Genomic DNA, 20,514 nt, shown 5'->3' on the forward strand with positions numbered 1-20,514 from the left:
AAGAAAACACAGGGAAAAGGTGGCACAATAAAACTGACCTAGGGGAGGAGCGAGGGGAATCGGGTAAAGAACAAAAGCAGATGAATAATGAAGTAACAAGGAATGATGTAAGAAGAAAACAAATTAAACACAGAACAAAACAACAAAACAACTCTGTACCAATAGATTGGAAGAGTTTGTCGTGATTCTGCCAAAATTTATGAATTAGGTATTGTGGCAGCATCAATGATCGATGCACAGATTTGGTGAATGTTCTAAAGTTCAAGTATAAAAAAAAAGTTTTTACAAAGCTATGTCAAAGCACATTTGTTTCTAAGGAATACAAATAAGACTGGCCTCTGACATTTTTAATAGTTTCCTTTGAGATGTCATCTTTGATCCAGGGATTATTTAGAAACAATAATGTTTAAATTCTAAGTTTTGAGATTTTCCTGTGGTCTTTCTGTTACTGATTTCCGGTGTGATTCCTCATGGTCAGTGACCATACTCTGCATTATTTAAATTATTTTAAATTGGTTGATGTTTATTTTGTGGTCAGGATATTGTTTATCTTGAAGCTTCCATGGGTGATTAAAAAAAGTAGTCAACTCTTGTTGGTAGAAATGTACCTTATATGTCAGTTAGATCCCGTTGGTTGATTGTTTAGTTTTGTTCTTTTACATCTTCACTGATCATTGAAGAGCACTGCGTCTTCACTGAAGTTCATCGCTGACATATCATTTGCTGAGAGGCGAGTAGTAAAGTCTCCAAATTGTGGCTTTCTTGTTTTAGTTCCATCAGTTTTTGTTTCACGTATTTTGAGGCTCTGAGATACTTGTCAAATGTCTGTACACATTTGGGATAGTGACATATTTCTGGTGGATTGATCCTTTTATCATTTGGGGTGATTATGTTTTTGTGGTAGATTAATCCTTTACATATATATAATGTCCATCTTTGTCACTAGTAAATGTAGTTGCTGTGAGATTTGTTTTATCTGATATTAACATAGTCACCTTTTGTCTTTTTCTTTTGATTAATGTTTACATGCTATATCTTTTCCATTATTTGATTTCTAGTCTGTCTCATTGTGTAAAGTGAGTTTTGTGTAGAGCATATATTGTTGGGTCATATTTTTTAAACCGTGCTGCATATCTCTGCCTTTTAATTGGTGTTTAGGAACCATTTACATCTAGGGTAATTACCAATATATTCAGGTTTAAGCTTTCATTGTCATTTGTTTTATGTTTCCTCTGTTTGTCTTTTCTTGCTTTCCATGAGTTACTTGAGCATTTCATTTTTAGGATCCCATTATGATTTATTTATAGTATTTTTAAGTTATATATTTATTTAGTTATCTTAGTGTTTCCTCTAAGTGTTATAATACATATGTATGACTTATTACAGTCTACTGATATTGTTATTTACTACCGTGGGTGAAGTGTAGAAAGATTACTTCGACTTAAGTCCTTTTACCCTGTTTACCTTTAACATATTATTGTCTTAAGTAGTTCCTGTTCATTGAGCACCACATCAGATAGTGTTTTAATTCTTACTTGTCACCAAATATGAGATGAATGATGATCTATTATATTTACTGCTTTTTTAAAAACATATGTTGATGTTCATCTTTCCTTTTGGAAGTTCTAAGTCTTTTCCTCTTATGATTTCCTTTGTGTTTATGTAACTTCTTTTTGCTATTCTTTAAGTGTAGGTTTGCTAATGACAAATTTGCTTATTTTTTTTAACTGATACGAACTTCATTTCACCTTGATTCTTGAAGACATTTTCACTAATTATAGAATTCATGGTTGACAAAGAAAAGTTCAGTGCTTGAGAAATGTGCTACTTTCTTTTGGCTTGCATGGTTGGGCCCTGCTGAAACCTGAGAGAGTGGGGACAGTTTTGCTGGTAGTGTTTGCCTCAAGTAAGGCAGATATTGCTAAAGAGTTCTTTGTTAGACCACTCTTTTCTGGATCCTTTGGTTTTTTATTTTTTGGATTCTTTCTTATTTGTACTTGTTGAGTTTCAATTTGGAGGCTTTAGCAATGCCTTGTTCAGGATATATGTGAGGTGATAAGGAAGCCGGGGTATTTATTGTTGAAGTCTTGTAGTCTCAGGGGACCACCATCTTGTTTGCACCCCAGAATCTTTCTGTTTCTGTTTGTTATGTCCAGCAGTTTTTGGTTGTAAAAATGCGGGCCTGGCAGAACTGGATCTGCTCCATCTGGTAGGAATGCCTCTGGCATATTAACCGTAACTTCAAAGGCAGGGAATAATAGAATAGCACCTATGGAATATGGAAAGAAAAGGTTATACTCCTCACATTCTGCACCTAGTGAAGATGTTGCCCATAAAGTACACAGGCCACAGAGATATGCTCACATAGAAAGTGGCTCAAAAATATACTGTAGACATACTGTTCATTAAAAAGAATGCCAAAAGATAGCATTTGAGATATTAACCGAAAGGAGGATCATGAAAATATTGAATGCACACAATGAAGAAAAGAACTTGGGTGAGCACCGATTGTAGTGAAGGCTATAGATTATGCAAATGTTTGCATCCATGTGGTGAAAAATTAATTGATGATCAAGAATTATCCATTAAACTGAAGATAGGTAACATAAAACTTAATAATAATGTGCACATGTAGAGAAAACTCTCAACAGAAACAATTAAGACCCAGATGCAAACAGTGATTACTTCTGATTGGTTTTGGATAGGATTATAAGTTATTTTAATTTTCTTCTTTACCCTATTTTAAAATTTAAAACCTTTATACAATTGGCATCTATTACTCATAAGAATAGTAATTAATCTTAATATTGAGAAAAATACATTTTTCAGGACAGATTGAGGAAGAGAGAGAGAAAGCCATTGAAATGCCTTGTAGTCAGAAGAGCTCATATATTTCTTTTAATAGTTTGTTAGATTGAATTAACTTTTTACCCTTCCATATTTCACTAATATGTCATAGTGAATTAATTAAAAGAACATAAACTTTCTGCATATGTTGATGGTAAGACAAGTTTTTCCTTTTGATGTGGATGTTTACAGACATCTGGGCATTAATACGTCTAAAGATATACATCTTATAGGAGTAATGAACCTGAAATTGACTACTTGAGTTGGAGACATGTTAAGTATCTTGCTATCATAATGGATATTGGACAAAAGCACAGATGTGCATTTTTACCAATGACAAATAAACAGAGTCTGGAAACCATAACAGATGTAGCCACAATGAAAATACTAAATGAGAAAGCTAATTTTGTACATTCATACCATGCTGTGGACCAATTCCTTGAAAGAAAAGCCAGAATATAAATGATAAGACTAATCAAACAAAGAAAAATTATTTAAATGTACTCAACATGTACATTTTGAAATGTCATTTCTGAAAACTTATAAAGTAATGTCATAAAGAGTTGAGTGAGCTTCCTCTACTCAATTCTGGTATTAAAACTATGCCCCTTTTACTTGGGAGCCTTGACCTTTTACCAACATCATCATCTATCAAGATTCTATCACAATATGATTGTTACCTAACTAGAGTACTGAGCGCTCAACATACAATGAAAACAACAACACAATTACAGAGATTGTCTATTGCAATAATGTGGTTTTTACAGCAAGGATATAATGATTTTCCTAGTCTTGTAGGAAATTTGTTAAACTGGTAACTAGAAAATCAGGGTTGTAGTTCTCACTCGGGTACCAATTATGCTTGACCTCAGATAAGTTAGTAGAGTATGCTTATGTCTCAGTTTCCTTCCCTGCATCCATTCATCAATCTTCAGCTATGCTTTCTCTGCAGTAGGCCCCATCACATCAGATAGGATTCCTCTTTATGACGCAGCGCATCACCATCCTCTCTTTCTTTGTATCCGTGAAGAGAGCTCTGCTTTCTAACGTTTTACTCTTTTAAAGAACAAGGGGCATCATGGAAAGGTGCAGGATAGTGTGAAGGTGAGTCAGTGTGGTGCAATTGCTCCTACCTACTGCTTCTTGCACACAGACCTAGGACAACCCAGGACCCTCAGGTAGGAGAGTAAGCTTCCACCAGTGTTGTCTTTCTTTATTAATACTCTTATTTTTGTGAAAATACACATTATTTATTTAAATAACTCTAAGTCCTTCTTCCTTTTTTGAAAAATAAGAATAAAATCTTTTTAGCAGCAATTTAAAGATATACATATTTGCTTGATTTTTATATATGTTTAATTCTACACAGATGCTTCCAAAGAGTGACTATGACTCTAAAAACATCTAATGTAGTGATTGATAAGCTAAATTGAAATATAAAAATGAAAAGGGCTGGGCGTGGTGGCTCACGCCTGTAATCTCAGCACTTTGAGAGGCTGAGGTGGGTGGAGGACAAGGTGAAGAGATTGAGACCATCCTGGCCAACATGGTGAAACCCCGTCTCTACTAAAAATACAAAAATTAGCTGGGCATGGTGGTGCATGCCTGTAGTCCCAGCTACTCAGGAGGCTGAGGCAGGAGAATCACTTGAACTCAGGAGGCAGAGGTTGCAGTGAGCTGAGATCATGCCACTGTACTCCAGCCTGGTGACAGAGAGCGAGACTTCATCTCAAAGAAAAGAAAAAAGAATAGAAATGTTCATCAAAACAATGCATGGGTTTTTTACCCTGCAACTCCCTGCCATCCCTCCAGTCTTCCCACTGAAGTTCCAGGGCAGCCTTGCAGGATCACACTTTCCTTGCACTCCAGCCCTGTGCTGGGGTATCCTGTACATCTGCAATTTATCTTTCCTTAGAAAGCTCCCCAACTTCCTCCCACCCTGCTGGACCCAACCTCCTAGGTAACCTTGCATGGGACATAGCCCTGTGAGTGGGCTGTAGTTCACCCACCATGGTGGGCCCCTCAAGGGAGGGGCCTGCTTGTCCCTCCCATCAGACTGCTTCAGCATAATGGGCAAGGAAAAGATGCATGTTGAATGAATTCTCAGTCCTGTGAAGGAAGAGGAATCAAATCGTTATTTGTCCCTTGGCGAAACTCAATTACTATCCAGTGCCCTGGTTTTCATCACCAAAGTCCTAACAAAGGACCATTTAATCAGAACATTCTTTGACCCTTGGCCTGACAGGAGCAGGCTGTTGTCTTATAAGAGCTGGTGGTCAACGCCTAGTTGGGGGAGGTGGGAAGTGAACTCAAGACTGACAGCAAGTCCAGGGTTTTCCCTACTTATTAATGGCATTGTTTTCCTAAACACTGTGGTCTAAGGCCCTCTCTTTGTCTGTGTCTTAGCTTTGAGAGATAATTTTTAAATTTCAGAGTGAAAACATGGGAATGTTAAACCCCAAAGTGCTTAGAAATTGTCCAGGGGCACTGAGCACTGAGCAGGAAGGCCCCATTCCAAGGCCATAAAGATTCCCTGGAGGGCCCTGTGAGAGGAACTGTGGATCAGTATGTTCTTCAATAGAGTGTCTTTAAATATTTACTGTGTGACAAATATGTAAATTGTAGGATTCTAAAGCTAGTGCCAAATGAAAATCTGTGGCCCCTCTGAATTATTTATGAGTAAAGGACCTAGGAAGGGAGGGGCAGCCACTGTAGTTTGGGGGTTCAGGTATTGGCACCAATGGTTTTGTACTTTTAAGACCTAGGTGGAGACAGAGCTCATGGAAGATTATAGCAATGTGCAAAAATTAGAAGAGAAGGCAGGATGGCTGCCATTAGTGGGCTCTGTCCTGAAGTTTAGCATGTAAAATTTATCAGCTGCTCTCTTCTGCTGTCATAGTTGAGGTTTTCATTTCTATGTTATACTGTCATTGGGATCCATTGTGGATGACTGTAGAGGCAGTATTTTCAGTGCTCTGTATGTTAGTAGGCGATTTGATGAAAGAGGCACAGACCTGGGACTTCAGACACATGGGTTCTGCCTGTGTCAGGAGCAGGTTCCAGACTACAGGAACCTGCTCTAGTTTGGAACACAGGTGTGTCCAAACTAGACCACTTCATGGGATTCCCTTTTCCTGTAAGAATCTACAATTCTAAAATGCTGAGAGCTGACTTACAAATAACTGTGCATATAATACTCACTTCTTTAACACAATTTCACCATCAGATTACTGAATGAGAAAATGTATTATAAAAACATCCAGGAGAGGATCTGGCATGTTGGGAAACTACTATCCATAGGAGCAGTCAATCATTTCAGCAGTGAGATGGAAGACCAGATGTACTCTCGCCTCCTAGATTAAAACCCTAAAAGAATGACACAAATCCAGGAAATGTGCTAAAATGAAGGGGAATAAATTCATAACAGAAGAAATAGGATACCAAAAGCAAATAGAAAAGCATCGTTTTCAATCTTTCAGCAATGACTGTCACAGTTGAAGGGAAGAAAAGGTATTTATTTATGCGACTTGATCAAATAAAGATCCAACCTTGGTAGTTTAACATTTTATTATTGAGCTCCCCACAGAAACAACAGTGTTTTTTGGCAGCTTTTCACTGTAGAATGAACAGAACAGAGGACCTTCAACCTCCAGCCCTGTACCGTTCCCACTATATGGCTATATTCTTTAGGAAACCAGACGTGTGCTGAAGAAAGATGTATGATATGCAGGCAAGGTCACGGTTGTGCTGTCTGCAGACCAAGGTCTCAATCTCAGCTGTGCCATAACGGTCAGTCTACAGGAAGATTTCCTAAATACCTGTGCTTCAGATACTGACTCTGTAAACTAGCATAATGATTCTGATTGGACATAATTTCTCTAGGAGAATTTATACAAATAGTCTAATGTCCTAAATAGCATGCAATGCATGGCTACAGGCTAATTTTTGTGTATTTCTGGCTACCAGTCCTTTATCTCTGCTCATAAGCATGAAAGGACTTAGAGTTTGAAATTTTCCTGTCCTCCTTTTTACCCATCTTCATACTTCTGAAAATTTAAATTCTTTTCTCATGCATGGTGAGGATAAATAATGTTATCAAACATCATCAAATGTTTAGTATGCAAAATGTTATTAACTATAGTTGCCATGCTATACATCAGGTCTCCAGAACTTATTTATATATTTACTTATGTATGTGTTTATTTATTGGGAAAGACAAGGTCTCACTCTGTTGCCCAGGCTGGAATGCAGTGGTACAATCACGGTTCACTTGCAGCCTCAAACTCCTAGGCTCAAGCAGTCCTCCCACCTCAGCCTTTCAAGTAGCTGGCACTACAGGTGCATGCCACCATGCCCTGATCATTAAAACAAATATTTTTATAGAAATGGGATCTCTCTATGTTTCCCAGGCTGGCCTCAAACTCCTGGGTATAGGTAGTCTTCCTCCTTTGGCCTCCAAAAGGGCTAAAATTACAGGTGCATGCTACCATGCCCAGCCTTTACTTATCTTATGTCTGGAGTTTTGTATCCTTTGACTAACATCTCCCCATTGCCTCTTTCCTCTGGCCCCTGGTGATAGCCTTCTACTCTCTCTGTGAGTTTGTCTTTTGAAAATTCCACATATAAATGAAATTTTACAGTGTTTGTCTTTCTTTGCCTGGCTTATTTCACTTAACATAATGTCCTCTGTGTTCATTCATGTTGTCTCAAAGACAAGATTTTCTTCTCTTTTGAAGCTGAATAATGTTCCATTATGCATATGGATGTCTATCTGTCAATCCCATATTTTCTGTGTACATTTATTTATCAATGGACACAGGTTATTTTCCTATCTTGGCTGTTGTGAATAATGCTGCAATGAACATGGACCTGCAGATAACTCTTGAAGATAATATTTTATTTTACTTTATTTTTTTAACCTATATCCAGAAGTGGGTTTGCTGGAGCACATGATAGATTATTTTTAATTTTTTGTGGCACCTCCATACTGTTTTTCATAATGGCTGTACCAATTTACATTACCATCAGCAGGATAAAAATTGTGGTAATCATTTTGTAATGTATACATATATCAAAATATTACATTGTATACCTTAAATGTATACAATTTTTATTTGTCAATTATACCTGAATAAAGCTGGGAACAATACAAACAAACGAGAGCAATAATAATTGAAAACAAAGGAAATTTAATTCAGCATCCAACAGATGGGAGACAGGAGTGGGTTTCAGCAGGGTTGGACAGAAGCATAAGGAAATGACGTACGCCTGCAGCCATAGAGTTTGAGGAAATGATAGCAATCCAGCTTTTCAAATGGGTGCAGTGGGAGAATATAGAGATTGGACTTGATTTTAAAAGAGATGTATGTCTAAGTAAAGAACATGGGCTCTGTGTTTTTCTATTTCTTTCTGGAAGTTCTCTAGGATTTCTGGATGGGGGAATTCATGGATGTGCAGAGAGGCAAGCTGAGTGGGGATGCACGTGTTTGTGAGGGAGCCTTGGCCCTGTGGGGATGGAGTTCAGGTTTAAATAATAGGACTTGGCAACTTCTTGGATGGGTAGGGTGAAGAAGAGTAGGGAGATGAGGAGGACTTAAAGTTTTTATGAGTCAGGGTGACTGGGAAGATGATAAGGATATTTGCCTTATGTGTGTGTGTGTGTGTGTGTGTGTGTGTGTGTGTGTGTGCATATTTAGGTTAAACAATTTCAGTATTCTACTGTATTCCTCAAATAATATAATTCTAAGACATGTTCTCAGCTAACCACATTTCTCTGGATCCTCTCTAATCTAGAATGTTCTCATTCTTATGTAGAATCTGGAAGAGCCCACAACATTGCAAATATATTCCTATCGTCTACAGCACCAGTGGAGCACGGGTCATACTTTGGCAGGAGCTGATACTTTATAAACACTGTCTAATGTCATTTGGCTTTTTCTGACCCCCTGATAGGGTTGGTTGGCATTGGGTTGCACATCAAGTGAGAAGCTGCCTGTGAGTCAATACATTAGCTAGGAAGGATGGGACTGGCTGGCCCCATGAGGAGTAGGCTAGAAGTCAAGCTTGGTGAAGGAAAGACTATAGGAGAAAGACTGGTGAGTGTTATTGGTCCAGACAAGCAAGGGATAGAGACCACAGAATTCAGTTCACAATGAATGTGTTAAGTCTAGGATTCAGGAAGCAACACAGCAGGCATCAGGCACACACACTGCAAGCCTGGATCAGCATATCTGGACAGCATTTATTTATAATCAAAGAAATTATTCTAGAAAACTGTACAGTGGTTTTGCTGAACCAGTAGCTCTCACTGTTGTTGCTTCTGAGTTGGAACTTGCCTTAGTGTGTGGGTGAGTCCACAATGGAAGGGAAAAATAGGCTGGCATAGCTGGGGAGAAGAACAGGTGGCAAAGGGACAGAAGTCCAGATGCCTGGTGGCAAAACTGTGGAATTTTGGAGCACTACAGCCTGTTTCAACTCTGTACCTTTTATGTATGCTTACTTATACCCTGTGGTGTTTCAGTAAGGATTTAATGTGTTCTCAGAAGGCAATGCAAAATATCAATGATAAGATAAATTAAAATACAGATGATAGGGTAAATTAAAGGTGAGTCACAAGAAAAATAAGCAAAATGTAGGACTGGCAACATGAAACGGAGCAAGGGTGTGTGCCTTGGGTAATAGCCTCCATGTACAAGCCACACATTTGGCTCTCATCATTGACACAACCAATTAGGAAAAGGAAACCTGATTACTTTCACAGTCCACAATGTCTAAGATAGAACATAAACCAATTTTATTTATGGAGTTCTTAACACAATATTGACTGGAATTCTCTGGGGAAGCGCTATCCCACTCTGTGATATTATAAACAGCTCTTATAATAAGATCCTTTTAATTGACGAACTGATGGAAATTTCTTCATTTTGGCTGCTGGCGTCACACACATGCAAAAAGCCCAAGAAAGCAAACCAAAACAAACAACTCCAAAATCAAAATTGATTCAGTGAAGGAGTCCAGTTCTCTAGCTGTCTAGAGCTGGCTTGATCTTGAGATGAATATTGACCTGATTTATATCAAATAGTCTTCTTTGTATATTGTTACTTAGCCTAAGTATGTTTCCTCTCTGCAAACATAGGCTGTGGGATACTTATGAGAATTAGACAATAAAATGTAAGAACCTATAAACACAGTGCCTGTCATGTAAAGCATGAGCAATTCATGCTGGTTATGTTTGACAATTACATCAGTGACAGAAATCCCAGCACACATTTGCTGAATTTCAAAATGAAACTTGCCATTCTTTTCTGCTAATTGGCCAGGGCCTGGGCAAAGCAAGCGGGAGACATTGTGATGGCACAGGGAATCTGTGTAGCTTGTAGATGAGCTGTGGTTCACAGGGCAGGAACAGGCTCCAGGCTCACTTTCCAACTTGTCTTTCACAGGAATAACACTCTACAGCCACCCATACGGAGGGGCCCTGCTGAACGAAGACAAGATGTGAGTTGCTGGAATGCTGAGTGAGGGGTGTGTGACTCTGCTATGGAAGAGCATCTTTGGGTTACTTAGGGATGACTTTGATTCCTCTTTTGCATCTGCCCCAAGAGATGACTTATAGAGTAAGAAATGCCCACAGAACTGGGCATTTCCTAGCAAAGTATGAGAAGAATGGCTATTAAGAGAGGCAGTACACTGACTAAGCTTAAAACATATGAGTATGTCATGCAACTGTACTTCTAAGCAGAAATTATTCTAAAGGAATGATTTACCGGAAGCTTATGTGACTGTACATCTTCTGAAGACTTTTTTTGGGTTAAAATTACAAACATTGCATTCATGTAGGTGAACACAGTAATGCCTCCTTGAATATTTATCATGCAAGATTTTACTCATGATCCAGATGGAGTCATGGGTAGTGATAAGGCAAGAGCTCTCCAGGTACAGAATTTGGTGTCAGTTCTCACTGTCATTGTAAAGGGTAGCATGCTTCCACCTGTCTTCTCTTTTCCCCCCATCTCCCTTCTCTATAATGTGGGTGACAATTTTTAAATTAAAAGTCGACAATAAAAGTAGGTATTTTTAAAAACTTTTTATGACCTACCAAATTAATTTGGAGAATGCAATTCTGCTTAATGGGCATTCTCTACTCAAGTCATTAATCTGGCAGGAACCAGCAGGAAGCATAGGTTGGGTTGCAGCTTGTCCTCACATTCACATAATGATTTTCAGGATTCTAGCTTTAACAGTGTTAGACACCTCCTGGAATTCCAGGAGTGGGCTAGCTGACATCTGTTATAGAATGAGACACAGTGGAGCAGAAGCCATGGCACAGCAGATGACTTGTGCTGAGGAGTTCCACTGTGTCAGCCTCTTAAAAGACCATCTGTGGTCTGGCTGTTCCTAAACAGGGAGTTGAGAGGAGGTGACAATTGACTTGAGTGAAAGATGTTAGCAGTAGGGCTCCAGGTAAAACAATTACTAAGAAAATGTACAGTGTATATTATCACAAAACACCTCAGTGTATTGCAGAATCTCTTTGGCATTTCATATGACTAAATTCAGAGATGGGCAAGTGCAATGTGGGGCTGTAGTGAATGCTCCTCTCTGGCGGGTGTTGCTGTATTGCAGAGCAGTTCCCAGGTGGGCAAAGGTCACAGCTTACCTGGGCACTGCTCTGAGTCTTTCATCTTAATTGGGAGTCAGGCTCAATGGTGAAGAGCAGACTTTGACACAAGCAGACTCCAGAATGTCCTTAAACTGTGCTCCTCAGTTATGTCTTCTGTAAACTGAGCTTAGCCATCCATGTCTCAAAAGATGGCTGAGGGGACTTAATTCGGGAATCCATGCCCTTAGCCAACATGCCTGGCCAATTATGAATTTTTAATTAGCAGTTCTCACTGCTGTCATCATTGCTGATTGCTATTAGCAAAGAAGGCTTGTGTTCTTCATCTGGCACCTGAGAGTTGGTTGCTCTGTTTTGCCTGCAGCCTGGAGAGCATCCGTCAGTGTGGAGTGGCCCTCTGCATCGTGCTGGGATTCTCCATCTTGTCTGCATCGATCGGCACCTCTGTGGTGAGGGACAGGGTGACTGGAGCCAAAAGGTTGCAGCACATAAGTGGCCTTGGCTACAGGATGTACTGGTTCACAAACTTCCTATATGACATGGTAGGATATGGGAATGAGATTCTGTTTGCCTCCAAGCTAGTGATCTAAATAGTGTGTGTGTATGGAGGGGGGTGTGGGGCTCTGGCTGCCTTGGAGTGTCCACAAAAAGGGGTCATCTTATTGGTAAGGGACTTTTAGATTAAGTCACCTTTACCGATCACCACAGAATTGGTTCATAAGGGGTACACTCAAAAGCTTCAAGCTGGAGAACTAGGAAATAATAGAATCTCTCAAAGACGCAAAGTTTCTTATTGAGGAGATGAGAAAATAATCACCTTTACTATGGTCTTTTCAATGGGGTAGCAGGTGAGGTGATAAAAATCATTAGAAATGATCTTTCATTTGCATGCCTAACTCCCCGTCCTGTGAGACCTGTGCCTCATTGCCTAGTAGGTATGGCAGGTATTATTAGCATTTCTAGAATGCACTCAGTTCCCGGATGGAAATCATCTGGATCAGTGTCTCCAATCCTAAGGGACAATAATAGATGCAGTTTCTAGTTGTTCCCTCTTCTACAGGACACTTATCTTAGGTAAAAAAATACAGCTTATAAAGTAGGTTGTTCTTAGTGGCCAACATCTACTGTCTGTGTTCTCTGGAGCTGTCTTTATTTTTTAGGGAAGTGATATCCCTGCCCTCATAAATATGATTTATCCTATGATACAGAACATTGTACATAAGTCAGTGGAAGGCCAGAGGGCTGCCATTTACTGAGCACCTTCCATACCCCAGGTGCGGTCCTGGCTGTGCGACACCGTGCACAAGATCCCATATATCAACATGTTGCTTTCCTGTGAGATTTATTCCTTTGAACTGGCTTAGAATTAGCTAATCTATTTCCTTTTGATCATGTAACTTGGATTTTTGTTTTGAAAGTACAGTTTATAGGGGTCACACTTAAGTTACCTAACGTTTTAGGAGTTTAATTTAATCAGAGGTTTCCCTGAACCTACCTGGTGATAGATATCACCAGGAACATTTGGTAAAAATAAGGATTCCCAAGGGCCTATCCTTCAAAATTCTATTCAATAGGTCTGCAGGGACATGGAGGTCTGTGTTTTACTAGGTACTTAAGGTGATTTATGAATCTTAACTAAGATTGACAAATTCTGGGTCTCCAAACCTTTATCTTTACTAAAGGACACTTGAAGGTAGGCAAATGGGAGTAACTTGTCCAAGATTTTACATCTAGTTGGCACAGAGATGGCTTCTCAATTCCAGTTTCTGTCTCCTGGTCCAGTGTGTAGCCAGCACTACACACTGCTGGCTACTTGACTGTCTTCCATCTGTCATTTAACAGTGTCTAAGGGCCACAACTTTCCCAGAGAAAAGGGAAGAAGGGTATGCCAAGAGAGAATCACAGCAAACAGCAGGGCATGCTTCCAGGGCACCATGGGGCTTTCAAAGTCTCCAAAACCCCAAGGTCTTCCTTCTTTCTGCACCCTTAATTTATCTCTCTCTTTTTTTTTTGAGACAGAGTTTCACTCTTGTTACCCAGGGTGGAGTGCAATGGCGTGATCTTGGATTACCGCAACCTCCGCCTCCTGGGTTCAAGCAATTCTCCTGCCTCAGCCTTCCAAGTAGCTGGGACTATAGGCATGCGCCACTGTGCCCAGCTAATTTTTTGTATTTTTAGTAGAGACCGAGTTTCACCATGTTGACCAGGTTGGTCTCAATCTCTTGACCTCGTGATCCACCCGCCTTGGCCTCCCAAAGCACTGGGATTACAGGTGTGAGCCACTGTGCCTGGCCCTAGTTTATTATCTCTTTATGCCTCCCACTCAGTCTGGCTCTTCTTTCCTTTGTGATGGTTGACCTTGGGGATTAAGGACAGGGAGTGTTCTTTGCTTCTTGGTTGGATGGTTTTCCATCTTCATCCAACCATTCTCTGCTTATTCTATTCAATCACTAATTTAATAAATATTTTTGAGCATCTGTTGTGGGTCAAGCTGTGTCCAAGGTTGCTATAGACTAATTGATTGTGTCCCTCCAAAATTCACATGTTGAAACCTAATCCCCAGTGTGACGGCATTTGGAAGTGGAATCTCGGAGAGATAATTAGTTCTGAGGATGGAGCCCCCCTGAATGGGATTAGTGTCCTGTAAAAGAGGCCTCAGAGAGCTCTATGTGAGGACATGGTGGGAAGTCACAGTGGCCCTCACCAGACACTGAATCTGCCAGCCCCTTGATTCTGGTCTTTCCAGTCTTGAGAACTGTGAGCAATAAATTTGCGTGGTTTATAAGCCACCTGATCTACATTATTCTATCATAGCACCCCAAATGGTGTTGGCCAGAAAGCCATGCATAAAGCCTCAGAGAAGATTGTTCCCCTCAAAGAAAGGAGGAAGCAGAAAACAAGCAAGTAAACAAACAAATAAACAAATGCACGAGATACAGTTGGCCCATGACGGGATCTGTTGAAAGAATGAAGAGAACACTGGAATGGGGGGTGACTTCCAATGTGGAGGTCAGAGAAGACAGTGAAACTTAAGCTGAGATCTGTAAGGAAAGAAGGGGCCCTCCCCATGAATGACATTGAGAAAGAGCTCTGCAGCTTGAGGCTCTAAGAGAAGAAGGAGCCAGGTATATGAGCACCCCAAGGAAAGCCCTGGCTGTTCTTGGCCAGTGGGGAGCACCTTAAGGTGAGCCTGGATAGGGAGGTAGCCCGAGGAGTCTGGCCTTGGTTCTACATGTGTACGAGGAGGCTGTGTTTCGTGCAAGCTGATTGGTTTCCTTGACCCTCCTCAAAGGACATGGGTATGTGTGACAGTAGTAGTCAGCTTAGGCTGCCATAACAAAATACCACAGGCTGGGTGGCTTAACCCCGGAAACTTGATTCTCTCACTGTCCTGGAGTCTGGAAGTCTGAGATCAAGGTGTTGGTAGGGTTGGTTCTTTCTGAGGCTTCTCTCCTTGGCTTTTGGATGGCCATCCTCTCCCTGTGTCCTCACATGGTCACCCCACTTTGAGTGACTGCCTCCTGATCTCTTCTAGGGATACCAGTCATGTTGGATGAGGGCTCACCTGAATGACTTGATTTTACCTTAATCACTTGTTTAAAGGCCCTGTTTCCAAATACAGTCACATCTTGAAGTACTGAGGGTTCAGTGTATACATTTTAGGGGGATACAACTCAGATTATAACAAGCAACTTTCCAGACTTGCTTCCATGGCTACAGAACTCCTAATGTGCAAAATAGGAAATATATTTGTAAAGTTGAAAGGAAACTTCAGGATAAATAGACGATAATAAATATGACCATCTGATGTAACAGCTCTCCCTATTTCTTTTTATTTCCTCAGCTCTTTTACTTGGTTTCCGTCTGCCTGAGCGTTGCCGTTATTGTCGCCTTCCAGTTAACAGCTTTTACTTTCCGCGAGAACTTGGCAGCCACAGCCCTCCTGCTGTCACTTTTCGGGTATGTGATAAGAAACTCTGCTGCAGAATTACGGTTTATTTTCTGAAAGAGAAAACCCTTAGGATGGCTTTGAACCTGCTGTCGGCTTCATGATTTCCTCTCTTTTGAAGCAATTATGTTGCTTCTACAAGGGACAAGGAGCAAACAAGCCTGAGCAGGATGATGAATGCCCCGTGGAGGAAGGAAAGGCTGACCCGGTTGTGATGAAGACAGCACTGTCCTATCTCAGACAGGCCCTCAAGCTGTTTGACAAACTTGTGCAGCTGGAAATGGATTCCCTATTATTCTCACTTTGACATTAATCAGGGGCTCAAATATATAATCCAGTTAGCTCGGAGATTACATTTGTGGAGGTTCTCTCAGCAAGCTGTCTGGCATTTCTTCTCCTTTCCTATGATATTAGTAGTTTGAAAATGTTTTGTCTAACTTCTATCACTTTTTTCTCAGATGAAAAAATAGCAAATGGAAAAAGTCATTTTATGAATTTCTGATTTATGCATACTAGTCAAGATCATTGCTAGTGGCCTCAAAATTATATCTATCTGGTATCAGGATATATATGTCTTCTTATGTGCAATGCACATATGCTTACATACAGGCTATGCAAGAGATACTTAGTAGGGAAAAATCATTATCATACTACTGTATTATAATTCAAGGCTATTTTTAAAGATAAAACAGCTTGCTTTTATTTAAGAGGATTACAAATAAAATGATTTTTTTTTTTTTTGAGATGGAGTTTCGCTCTTGTTACCCAGGCTGGAGTGCAATGGCACGATCTCGGCTCACCGCAACCTCCGCCTCCTGGGTTCAGGCAATTCTCCTGCCTCAGCCTCCTGAGTAGCTGGGATTACAGGCACGCGCCACCATGCCCAGCTAATTTTTTGTATCTTTAGTAGAGACGGGGTTTTACCATGTTGACCAGGATGGTCTCGATATCTTGACCTCATGATCCACCCGCCTCGGGCTCCCAAAGTGCTGGGATAAATAAAATGATTTTTACAGTTTGCATTTATGTAAGTGCCCCAGAATTATTCAAAACATCTAATTAGAAGACAGTTTTACTTAAATATACACCATTACTAGATGAATATATAGGTGGGTGGGTGTATGGATGGATGGATGGAAGGAGAAAAAAGTATATAGATAAGAGAGAGAGAGAGAAAGAGAGGGAGAGAGAGAGAGAGGGAGAGGGAGAAAGAGAAATAGAAAGAAACAAGACAGACAGATAGACTTTTGTGGGTAATATTGATATTACCACTCACTAACTTCAATTCTGTGACTTTGGTAGTATTAATTATTCTATCTAAGCCTCAGTGTTTTCTTTGTAAAACTTCATGTCTTTTGATATAAAGATTAAATTAAATGGTTTATATGAATATCATAGACAATGACTGGTACGAAGTTCCCATTAAATTAATTTTAGCCATTATTGTTAATCTTCAGAATTATTTTACTCTTTAGAAGATGTAATGTCCTAAGCTATAAAGCATAGTAAACACATGTTTATTATATCCAACTGGAAATTTATGAACTTGTGTAGGAAGATCTAATATGTGTATACCCAGCTCTAAGAACACAGTTTGATTTCAGTTTACTGATCCAATCGAATGGATAGTATTTTCATATCTCCCTCTATTTTGAGTAAAATAGACTTTGTTATAAAATTATTTTTGAATTTTAGGAGAGTATATCTCAAAAACTGAGTTAAAACTTAGATGAAATGGTTAAAAGGCCTTAAAAACATGCTTTTAGAAATTTTTATTCATGTTGTTTTGATTGTGAAACCCTTTAAAACTTTGAATTAAACTAAGAATTTTCTTCATATAGAGAGCTATGTTTTTCAAAGAATTTCTAGAGATTCATGGATCTGTTGAAACATAATCATAGGTAATAGGGGTTACACACTTCTGGTTCAGTTGGTTGCAGGTACTGGAAAGGTGTAAAAGGTGACTCAGACCGTGTTTGTGATCACGGCTAATTCCAGGGAAGAAGAGCCCTCAAGGGAGGTAGACCAGGGTCGCCGGGTGACATCCATGGGGATGCAGCTTTAGAAGGTAGCTCTTTCTTCATTGGAGGGCAGCCGGTGGAATGGTGACCTGCCACTGTAACAGGAGGGGCAGTGAGAGACCCGGTCTGGGGAGCTGCTGTCCCCTGTGTGCCTGGCAATCTCTGGGTGAAGACAGCAGAGCTGGCTCATGCCTGTTGTCCCTATAAAGACCCGTGGGTACAGGGAGCCCAATGGCAGGCTTAGGAAAGACGAATCCTGAGCTGAAACCTAAGAGCACATCCATGCATTAAAAGGCTACTTAAAGGCAGGAATCTGAAGGGGTAGTATACACAGATTGATTCTTTTAAGAGATAACAAGACAAACATGCCCAATAGCTGTTTTATTATTTTTCTTCTTTCTGTTAAGGACAATTTATTCTTTAAAATGTAAAAGAGAGAGTGGGGAGAATTAGCATCCAAAAGAGGGAAGTGACACCTAAAAGTGAACGAAAGAAAAGAAAGCCTAGCTTACGTAAAAATTGAAAACTTAAGAATATATTTGATGTATATTTAATACTAAAAGATGAGGTTGCAGAATCCTATTTGGTGTCTTGGGAAATTCACAAAGCATGGGGAAGTGGCCGATTTTCAAAAGGGGAATTTTATTCCCCTGTAAATTCCATGATGTTGTGAACTGTAGGCCAATCTCTAGCAAATTTTAAAATCATTAAAATAATATATTTTAATGAAAGATGAGATTATTAAAATTCACTGTAATTTTCACAAAAAATAAATTATGCTCTATAAGGCAATTTAATTTTTTTCTTATAAAAAAGGAGACTGGAGCTGCTAATATGTTAATTTAAGACAAGTATTTGAAAGATAACTAATGAAAATGTAATAAAAAAAGTGATGGAATCATAGCTAGTTGAAAAACCACAGTGGAAGACTCTTCATTCATCTAGTAATAGAAATTCCCATGTGGTATCATTTAGGACCATGTCTCTGATTTTTTGTTTTTCTTAAGTAATGCTTTAATCCACTTGTCAAATATTTAAATGACATAGCCCAGCATGGCAACCTTATGTAATAAGTAATAAAGTACACTTCCTAAACCATCTCAAAGGAAGCCTAGTGTTGAAGTGGTAATTAGTCCCTCAAGTGCGGATCCGGTATACAGACTCCACAGCCTGACAGGGAGGCCGCTGCACATCAGATTGCATGGTTGGATGTGGAGATGCTGATCAAAGCAGATGATAATCTTGCTGTGTGTTGTGCCAGGCCAACCACATCATATCCTCTGTGAGGTGCCCTTACCGAAACTCCCCTAAGCCCTACAATGCAAAATTTAACAGGGAGAGCTGGTTGAATATCATGTGGTTAAAGGAGCAGAGAAAGACCCAGCCTTTTATAGTGGAGGTTTAAGCAGAATAACATGGCAATCTTCAGCTATTTAAAGAACTGTCACATGGAAAAGAAAACCAATTTGCCATGTGTTGTTCCAGAATATAGAGTTTGAATCAGTAGTTATAAGTTGGAGATTTTTCATTCACTCTTAGAATGAATTTTACAGCAATTACAGCTGCCCCAAAATTCGGCTCACAAACTTTTACTACTGCTTATGTTTCAGTTGCAAAAATATTTGCAATTCTATGATTTCATTTGCTTCTCAAAACAGCCACATGATGGAGTGTAGCACTTATTGTCTCAGAAGGGACAGCATAGGAAAGAGGGTAGGCGTGTGGTGTAGGTGAATATGTGTTGGGGTTTGAATCCTCTCTGTGGTAGTTTATTTCAGACAGACGTGTTGATAATGTACAGCCCCAAGAAGTCATGACTTCTTTCGCTAGTAATTATATTGATTTGATTAGTTGATTGTCTTATGAAGCAACTGTTTTAGAACAGCTCTTGCCTCCATTGTGTGTTTTGAAATAATTGTTTTCATGTCTACATTTTGAGGCAGGTTAGTATTGAGTAGAGGGTCTAAAACACTATATGATTTCATATGTCATAGCATGTATATCTTGTGAATTATGACAATGTATCTTTTAACCCAGGAAAGCATTCTAATATCACAGATATTATATGAAAGAGGATGTATACTAGACTAAGAGATAATTTGAGGACCTGGCATCTCTTATATCATTTTGAAGTCTCATACTTTTCAGAACTTGTTAACATGTTAAGAAAACTTCAGACATTTTGGAGGTACTGAAGTGTTTCAGGTTAAGCCAATTATTCACCGTAAGGAAACAGTGATACGAGTGAGTGGAGAACATATTGCAGTTCCTGATACATGAGAGTCTTTTGGGAAAGTTGTGATTCAAAATCAGCGACTTCTCTGCTGATATTAGGAACCATTCATTCAACATGTGTTTCCTTTATTGGGTGCAGTGGGATTATTTCAGGAAGGACCTGAGGGAAGTTGCCATGAGTGAAACCTGGCTCTAGAATTGAAGAGACACAATAAAGAAAATGAGATGTTTTCCTTTTAGGGACATTTGATTGGTATCTTAGATCCTGATGTCATCTGACACATATGGAGACTGCTTCTAGGGTTCAATGTTTAGTAGTGTCTCTTACTCCCCAGGTTTGGGGCCAATAGAAATGAACCCCATGTTCAGCTTCATCTACTTATCACCTGCAAAGCTCAATCAAGCATCTGAACTCTGCAAAGCCCCATTGTTCTGCCTGTGAGATGACAGTTACGGTGCTGTCTCCTTGGTTGCTGGGGGCTAGAGAAAGATTAGGGTACTGGGACTGAGGAGTCACAGACAGTAATACTGCACAGTGGATGCTGGAAGAGGGCCTTCGGTTTTTGTTTTTAGGCCTTATTTTCTTATGTAGCTCTGCAAGTTTTTATGTTCTTGATACCTTTTAATTCTCAGTATAACAAGTAAGTATTATTCCTGCTTTCCTGATGAGAAGCAGAGCAAAGAAGCTTCCCTTTTGGGAAAGAGAAGTTGGAGAAGTCAGCTGAATTTCCCCATGCCTCAGAGCCAGCGAGTTCAGGCCCACGTATGACCCATGTGTTGTGACCCCATTCAGTGTTCCTTCTATTGCATTGCAGAGTCCTCTAAAGCCCCAGGACTTTGGA

The 20,514-nt window shown here is 39.7% G+C and overlaps 1 protein-coding gene across 4 annotated transcripts in view; it reads left to right on the forward strand.

Annotated features, from left to right (window-relative positions):
• ABCA13 (ATP binding cassette subfamily A member 13) overlaps positions 1–20,514 on the forward strand; it is a 446,251-nt gene that overhangs the window by 319,803 nt on the left and 105,934 nt on the right. For all 4 annotated transcript variants that reach the window (XM_035253372.3, XM_078342412.1, XM_035253370.3 and 1 more), the window contains 3 exons: positions 10,290–10,344; positions 11,832–12,009; positions 15,312–15,427. In XM_035253372.3, coding sequence (XP_035109263.3) covers positions 10,290–10,344; positions 11,832–12,009; positions 15,312–15,427 — 349 coding nt within the window. The remainder of the gene's footprint in view (positions 1–10,289; positions 10,345–11,831; positions 12,010–15,311; positions 15,428–20,514) is intronic.

The sequence above is a fragment of the Callithrix jacchus genome, chromosome 11, assembly GCF_049354715.1.
Source record: "Callithrix jacchus isolate 240 chromosome 11, calJac240_pri, whole genome shotgun sequence".
Classification (NCBI taxonomy): Eukaryota; Metazoa; Chordata; class Mammalia; order Primates; family Cebidae; genus Callithrix; species Callithrix jacchus.